Source organism: Crocodylus porosus, unplaced genomic scaffold (genome assembly GCF_001723895.1).
Source record: "Crocodylus porosus isolate Cpor-Errol unplaced genomic scaffold, CroPor_comp1, whole genome shotgun sequence".
NCBI classification, from domain to species: domain Eukaryota; kingdom Metazoa; phylum Chordata; order Crocodylia; family Crocodylidae; genus Crocodylus; species Crocodylus porosus.
Window position 1 is genome coordinate 79460935 of NW_017728931.1, and position 8450 is coordinate 79469384.

General features: G+C 46.9%; 1 protein-coding gene across 1 annotated transcript in view; it reads right to left on the reverse strand.

Moving 5' to 3' along the window:
• Positions 1-2034: 2034 nt before the first annotated feature.
• The window catches only part of MYRFL (myelin regulatory factor-like), a 78011-nt gene continuing 71595 nt past the window's right edge, over positions 2035-8450 (reverse strand). Inside the window, 2 exon segments of the mRNA XM_019543938.1 lie at positions 2035-2733; positions 2827-2901. Of these exon segments, the coding sequence (XP_019399483.1) occupies positions 2647-2733; positions 2827-2901 (162 nt within the window). The 3' untranslated portion in view covers positions 2035-2646.

The window sequence follows — 8450 nt, forward strand, 5'->3', positions numbered from 1 at the left end:
ATTCAGCCATTCCGGAGGACAGTGATTCGTTTTAGTGTTTCGGATCACTGTCCTGTTTCATTTTGGCTGAATTTGTTTTGAACGGGCTGCAAGGGAAGCTTTCCACAGCCCTACAAAGCCAGGCAAGGCTGCAGAGCCAGAGTGGGCAGCAGGACAGGGCCCTGGGTGGCTCGTCCAGGGAAGGGAAAGGGCTGCTGCCCTCCATGCAGGAGCCAGGTTGCACAGCAGAGATTGCCCAGCTCCCGGTTGCATTTCCCAGCCCATTGATTCCCTAGCTCTCTGATCATTCCCCCAGCTCTTCCCAGGGGGCACAGGCCTCTGGATCTGTGTGCCAGGTTTCAGCAGGCTGCCACTGCAGACGGGGGCCAGTGGCAGCACTGCAGTTTTCCCGGCCCACACCGAGCAGCTGCTGCTGGCCACAGCCTGCAGTGGCAGACTGCTGAAACCCCACATGCAGATCGGGGGCCTGCACCCCCCTGGGAAGAGCTGTGGAAATGATCAGAGAGCTGGGGAATCAAACCAGGAGCTAGATGTCAATATCAGAGCAGTCCTTCCCCCACTCTTCCCCATCCTCTTCTTAGTTTTTGTTTCCCTGCAAGCCCAGTGCCAAAACTCTGAAATTCCATTTCCATTTCAATTAGGATTCAGTGTTTTGGGTGCTGAAACGGCCCAAAACACTTCTGAAACAAAACGGCCGCAAAAATTTCACACAGCCCTATTTCTCAACCCATGGATCACAAGAATATTTCAATGGGTCATGAGCAAGTGCCAGAAAAAACACATGAAAGCATGGGTTTCCCCTTGCAGGCTGGCATGGGAACAGCCCCAGTGGCTGGATGCAGGTAAGTGTATGGGGAGCAGGGGGTGGAGGGCCAGGACTTGGGGATTGTTGTGGGGGGGCGGTATGTGCGTATGCACGTGTAAAGGGGATGTGTGTGTGTGTTGGGAAGGGGGGCTGGGGGGCACAGATGCCTACCAGCACTGGGGGAAGGTGGCTGGGGACCAAGGCTGCAGCAGGACAGGGGGATGGGGCACTGTGGGTCAGGCACCAACAGGGCCAGGGGGTGTGTGGGTCAGGACAACCCATCAATCTTTGCAAATGGGTCCTGGTACAAAAAAGGTTGAGAACCACTGTGTTAAGGGCAAGAATATGGAGAATTCACTACAAGGATGGTGCAATCATTTTCCAACCAAGCCTTACAAACTCACCCTTAAAAGACATCTAAATATAATAAGGGTAGAACTAGTAGTACTATAGTAGAAAGACATCCAAATATAGTAAGGTAAGAAACATATAGTTGAGGCACCCAACCAACCTCTCCCTACTCCCCATATGCAATAAGTATATAATTAAGACACTAAATACGTTTATGGTCAGTCAATCAAGACATTTCATTTTTCCATATCTTTGGCTCCTCACGATTAACCATGCAAATAAGTATCAACCCTGTTATATACTAACATAGAGAACTGGGAAATTTCCCAAAATGAAAAACAAAGCCTTGGTTAATTCATGGTTCAGATTTCTTGTGTGCAACTTTCACAAATAATCTCTAAATCTTTAGCATATAGTCATTATATATTTTTTCCTTATGCTCTACATATATACACATATACATATATATGGAAAAAAAACCTGTGTATACATACTCACATTCACTGACAGCATTCACTATTCATAATGTATTTGTGAATTAAATATATTTCCTCTGTCAGCAACCAATGTGCAGTTTGAAATTCAGTCACCCAAACAACATTCACTGTAAATGATATTTCCTAAACACACAATACCATTTCTATGTAGATACTATACACTACACATATCCATCTTTCAAAACTATGCAAAAACATCCCATTATTATTCTTCTATTTTCCCATTCTTCTGTCATCCTAACACAAACCTAAAGCACCAGAATATCAGAAACACCAGAAAAAATGGGTTATTTTTTGGCATGGTGTAAAAAACCCACACCACAGGTACACATTTTGTTCTAACAGGAACATCATTGTTGCTGAGAGTGATGTTGGTGCTTGTGTTTTTTCATATGACCCAAGGAAATAATTACATGCAGTATGGAGTTAGGAGAAAAAAGTATTTAAGAAGGTATTTTTATAAACTTGTGCTTATATTCATGGAATATTGCATTTGTAAAACCCTCCCCCTAACAAAGCTTTTTCTTTTGGGAAAGTTTATATACAATAAGGAAAAAGGAAGACATTAATGGGAGGCAGGTGCCTGTAGGACAAAAGCAGGTCTCTCAACTGTAACTGATAGTTTACCATCTGATAGTCTTAAAAGCTGAAGCATATCAGGGATCAGCAGAGCTCCGCTTTATTTTTTCCCCTCCATATACTTTATCTCATGGCTTTACCAAGATCAATGGAATTATTTAACGTTCACACATCAAATGCTTCATTCATTGTCAGAAATCGTATTCTTTTAAACAATGATTGGAAATGCTGAGCCTGGATTACATTCAAGTACTTTTTTTCCCCCTAAAAGTGGATAGCTAAACAGAAACAAAAGAAACACCCTGCAAAACTTGGGAAAAGTTTGCAAAAAAAACTCCAAAAGACAATACTTCAGCTGTTTTCAGTACCAAGTATATTAGCTTTTTTCCAACAAACAGAATGATAGGCAATACTTTAGTTACACTGTCGATAGAAATAGAAGTAGTAATCAGTAAAAAACATCCCAGCATAATTAGGATCTGTTGTGCAGTCTGCAAGATCCTGTAGGAAAAAAATGAAAGAGATTAATGTAGAAACTAATCTCAGTTAAAACATTATTTTTCTTTTGGTCTCTTTCATTTGAAAAAGGCTTACCGGTGCAGCTACACGGAAATGGTAGGCGCTGTCATACCATGAAGCTACAGGCAGAATCCAAATATGCTGACATCCCTAGATGATGAATTATAGAAAGAGATAAATTTGATAACCTCATTTTACATGCAATTGGAGAGGAGAGGCTGTGAAAGCATTTCACTGCCAAAAGCAGTATGAGTAATTGTGATAACAAGACTTGATAGCTACAGCAAGAGAATTCAGCATGCTTTAAAGACAAAAGGAAAGTGCTGACTTTCAGCCTTGTGAATGGGGCTTATTCTGATCAACTAAAAACCGGAATTGACAGACATCTGGCTCCCAGCACTTGTCAGCTAGCACTGAATAACTGAGCTCCAAGCATAGTCATTGGACTAATTCCTTTCAGATGTTAGACTTGTTCCAAAGTACTCTGTAAAGTTTAAAGTAAGACCGTAGTAAACAGTGAGATTCTGCTGATTAACAAGCAATAGCACAAGGAGCACTTTGGGTGTATGCCGTTTCCTATGTATTCCAAGGAAATAAGACAGAATTGTTACAGGAAGATGTACACACACAGTTTTAGCAATGATGTAATACCCTACCATATGCTAGCATAAGTAATGCATTTTGGCTTGGAAACTTATTTTCAAGGACATGCTGATAATTTGACAAATTTCCCTTAATTCCAGACAGGAGAATGTTTTAATGATCCAGCTTGATACTCCCTTGATGCCTTTCATTTAGTCTAAAGGATGTTATAAATGTCTGCTAATGAAGTCAGAGCTACCCACGTGGCCTTTTTTGCCCTAATGCAGTAAGCATTATACATATTATAAGTTTTATGTAGGAACAGTCCAGGGTCCAGGAGACCGATGGCCTGCCTACCACTGGAGAATAAGTCTCGCCACCCTCACAATAAATCAGCCTGGAAGAAATGCTCCTTGAATGGAAAACATTTTTATTTTGACTCATGCTACCCAAGAATGACTCACCATTATGGTTGCTGGAAGCAGTTTTATACCTGCCTGTCAAACTAGTTAGCTTTAGTGTTTTAATGTAAATTTCTGGTTGACATGTGAAGCCAGTTTGACCAGTGTTGTTAGGAGTAAGTTTCAACATCACCCTTATGTAAGCAGATGTGCATACGCTTCAAGTCTGATACTATTCCAGGGATTTGGGATCTGGACTCTATGCACTGGTGAACTTTTGTCAGGAACAGCTGAAAGTTATCTTGAGAAGATGGTGAAGGGAGGAGAAAATAGGGCTTCAATTAATCAGCAAAGCAGTAAGTCATCAATTTGAAAACAACTAAGTATATAGGGCACATATATGCTGCACAGGCCAGACATCAGCTAGCTAATAAGCCAATACATGCTTGAGAGTTACACTTTCATATAGGTTTACCATATCATTTGTCTGAAGATTCTCTATCATACTTAGTTTTGCCCCTTTTTTAAACTGGGATAACCACTTCCAAGAAGATGCAGTAAAATGTAAAGACCCAGTTCTGTGAGGTCCACTGAAGATAATGGGAATTAAAGCCATGTTTTCAAAGACTCCCAGAACTTTGCAGGATCAAGTCTCTGATGGACTTGGATGGTGGGAAAAGCTACTGCTGAACTAACCTTTTGTTCCCATTAAGACAATCCAGAGAGCTACCTGAAAATAATTCCTACCTGTACACAATCAGGGTCTCTGAAATCCTGGCCCCACTGCAATAAACCAAAATTCTACCACTGTTTTCAGTGGAGCCAAGGTTTTGCTCTAAAGCTATAATTCACTACCAATGGGGACAACAGTAGAAACAGTAGTGTAGAAAGGGTTTAGGAGAGTGATTTGGTGGTAAACACCCCTGTGTCCTATTTGGTTAAATCGTTCTCCACAAACAATCCTGCTGGAACAGCATGGCATTGGACAAAATGACTTCAAGGTCCTTTCCAGCTGTAGTATAATGTGGAGTGGACAAGCATGGCCCAGGCCCCAGACACCGCGTAAAAGGAGGTGGTGCCAGGAGGGAGGAATAAGGTACATCCCACTCTCCCATGCCTTGCTCGATTTGCACTTCCCAGATGCACATTGCAGCAACTTAAGCAGTGTGTCATGGGGCACAAAGCATTCTGGGAATTGTAGTTGTATAGCATAGCAGTGGAGTTTACTGCTGCTGGGGGGAAATGGGGTAGGGAACTGACCCCAGTTTTGCCATCGAAATTAGCAATTGTTTTGCCCTCCCAACATGGGCTTTGATGGCAAAAAAGAGGGTGAAAGTCCCACCCCAACCCCCTCAGCTGCTCTAGAGCAGTGGTCTCCAAAGTGGGGTGTGCGCAAGATGATCTACTGGGCGCAGGAAGAAAATATTAGAACTTCTATTTATATTTATATAAATATACATATATATTGGGGGTGCATGCTCAAAAATTTTTTACTGATAGAGGTGCGCGATCAAAAATGTTTGGAGACCACTGCTCTAGAGAACTGCAATTACCAGAACCCCTAGCACTGTATGGCACACACTACCTGCACTGCTGCTTGCTGCTGCTCCTGCGTGCTGCCTGGGGGAGGGGAGGATGAGAGGGGACGGCCTCAGATGCACTCTTCTCACATTATGCTTGTGCCTTCCAGCCCTATTTTCCTATGATTCTGCTGATATCTACAACCAAGGGACTTTCATCAGTGGGCAAGTGATGGGTCTGAAGATTGCTAGGACACACGCAACATAAAACAGAAAATAGAAACTGCATGATAAATTCTGTGAGTCTATGATCTAGAGAGGTTAGAAAAGAAATGAAGATCTGAAAAAGGCTGCATACAGATAGGAGGAGGTATAGAGCAGTTTTCTGAACCCATGAGTCGTGACCCAAAAAAGCGCCACAACAATATTTCAAAGGGTTGTGAGCTGCGGCAGGACACAAGGGGCAACGGGAAGGTGCCTGCCCCTTCCAATGGGGAACAGGCGTGGGGGAGAGCGGCATGGTTGGGTTGGCAGCACCGGGGCCAGCGCGCATGCTCAAAGGGGCAGGCCAGCCAGGGGACGCTGCTCAGGGAATGCGAAGGGGCCATGACCAGACTTGCCTGGTGCAGTGTGGCAGCCCCAGCCCAGAGCCGGGGGGAGGGGGAGGCAAAGTTCTCTCTTCCTCCCCACTCCAACCTGTGCCAGGGCTGCACTCACTCCACCGCCGCTCTCATGAGCTGGAGCCACCACAGCCACCGCACTCTGACCTGAATGGGATAGGGGCACTTGGAGGCCCCTCCAGCAGGGCTGAGGGAGGCAGAGGGCTGCGGGTTGGGAGTGAGGGACACCAACATGGCTACAGGGGCCAGGGGACTGGGAGTCGGGCACCAGGGGGTCAGGAGATGTGGGTCAGGACAGGCTATGGATCTTTGCAAATGGGTCCCAGTAGAAAAAAAGGTCGAGAACCAGTGGTATAGAGCATCATAAGTAGAATTTTTGCTACCTGTATTAAAACATTAACTCACAGTGACAGGTTAGTTACACCAGTCAAAATGCAAACTAACCACCCAAAAATAAATCATAACTTAGCCCAAAGTGTTTCCCTTAGAATCTGAGTGTGTTAACCTTGTGGGGTCTGCTCCCTTTTAGGGTCTCTGGTGCACCAGCTGGAGGAGCTCCAGGCCACAGTCCAGAGACTGTGCTCCACCAGGGACTGTGAGCAGGAGATTAACTCCTACTGCCAGGCCCTTCTCCTCTGGGACCCAGAGGGTAGACCATGGTCTCCCTCCAGGACAAGGGAGGACTCCAGGACCTCCCACTCCGTCCAGTCAGGGGCATGGATCAAGGTGGTAAAGGGCCCTAAGGCCCACCGCACCAAAGCCCCTGCCCCGCCAGAGCTTAGCAACAGGTACACACCTCTTGCTGCTCCAGCAGAGCCTGCTGAGTTGCCAGCTCCCACAGGCAACACAGGCTCAACTGCAGCTACCGCCCCCGCTCTCCCCAAGACAAAACGTAAGGTGTTTGTTGTGGGAGACTCCATCCTGAGGGGGACTGAGGGAGTAATCTGCCACCCTGACCCCTTAGCCCGGGAAGGCTGCTGCTTCCCAGGGGCCTGCATCCGGGACATTGCAGAGAAGACCCCTAAGCTCCTCCAGCCTACAGACAACTATTCTATGATCCTTATTCATGTGGGCACCAATGACATGGCTCGGAGCGCTCCCAGCTGGGTCATGAGGTGCTACAGGGATTTGGGAGCAGGGCTAAAGGGCCTGGAGGCACAGGTGGTGTTCTCGTCGATCCTCCCAGTCTCGGGCTATGGGCTGAGGAGGGAGAGGAAGATCCACGTAGTGAACTAAAGACTGCAGCGCTGGTGTCATCAGGAAGGCTTTGTCTTCCATGACCACAGCCTGCTCTTTACTGAGAGAGGCAGCGAGCTGCTGGGAAGAGATAGCCTCCATCTCTCTCTCCTGGGGAGGAGGCTCTTCTCAGCCAGACTGGCTGACCTTCTCCACCGGGCTTTAAACTAAGCCTGCTGGGAGACAGGGGGACTACTGCCACTGCTAGCCTATTGAGCAACCCTTGCAAAGCCAGCAGGCCAAGGCACTTAAGGGAGCCCACCCCAGGTACTATCTGTGGGCAAGGCAAGAGCCCCCAACGGGACACTTCCCTGCCTGTCCACAAATACCAGGAGCTTGGGGAATAAGCAGGAGGAGCTCGTCCTCCTGCTCAATGCAAATAATTATGATGTCATTGGGTAATGGAGACCTGGTGGGACTCCATCCATGGCTATACCCTGTACAGGAGGGATCATGTAGATAAAAAGGGGTGGCAGTGTAGCTCTTCATGTTAAGGAAAGCTACACATCCCTGCAAGCTGATATTGTTGACCAGGGTGGACAACTGGAGACCCTCTGGGTTAAAATCCATGGGGAACACGGCACAGGGGACACAACGGTGGGAGTCTACTACAGACCTCCCACCCAAAGTCCTGGGCTTGACCAGGAGTTTGCCCGGGAACTGGCTGAGGCCGTATGCTCCAGGACCATGGTTGTCATGGGTGACTTCAATTACCCAGACATCTCGTGGGAGGATCACTCAGCAAACTCCAAGCGGTCGCAAAGCTTCCTCTTGTGCGTGGATGACCTCTACCTGACTCAAGAAGTCTATGGGCCAGTGAGAAGGAAAGCGCTGCTCGACCTGGAACTGGCTACTGGGGATGACCTAACTGGCCACTTAGTGATCGATGGGCAGCTGGGTGACAGCAACCATGAGCTGATCACCTTCACCATCCACCATAAAGCTGGCAAATCAGTCAGCAACACTGAAGTCCTTGACTTCAGGAAAGCCGTCTTTGACAAGCCCAGGAGGCTTGTCAGTGAGGCCCTAAGGGACCACGACCCCAGGGGGAGGGGAGTTCAGGATGAGTGGTTGCTCCTCAAGGAAGCGTTCCTCAATGCACAAGCTAAGTCTATTCCAACTCGGAAGAAAGGCAGCAAGAGGGCACAGCAGCCCCCTTGGGTCTCCAGGGATCTAGCAGACCTCCTGAGGCTAAAAAGAAAGGCCTACAAAAGGATGGAGGATGGGATTCACCTCCAAGAAGGAATATTCTGCACTGGTCCTGCAGGGAGCAAACCAGGAAAGCCAAGGCTGCAACTGAACTCCAACTAGCTTTGAGCATCAAGGACAATAAAAAGTCC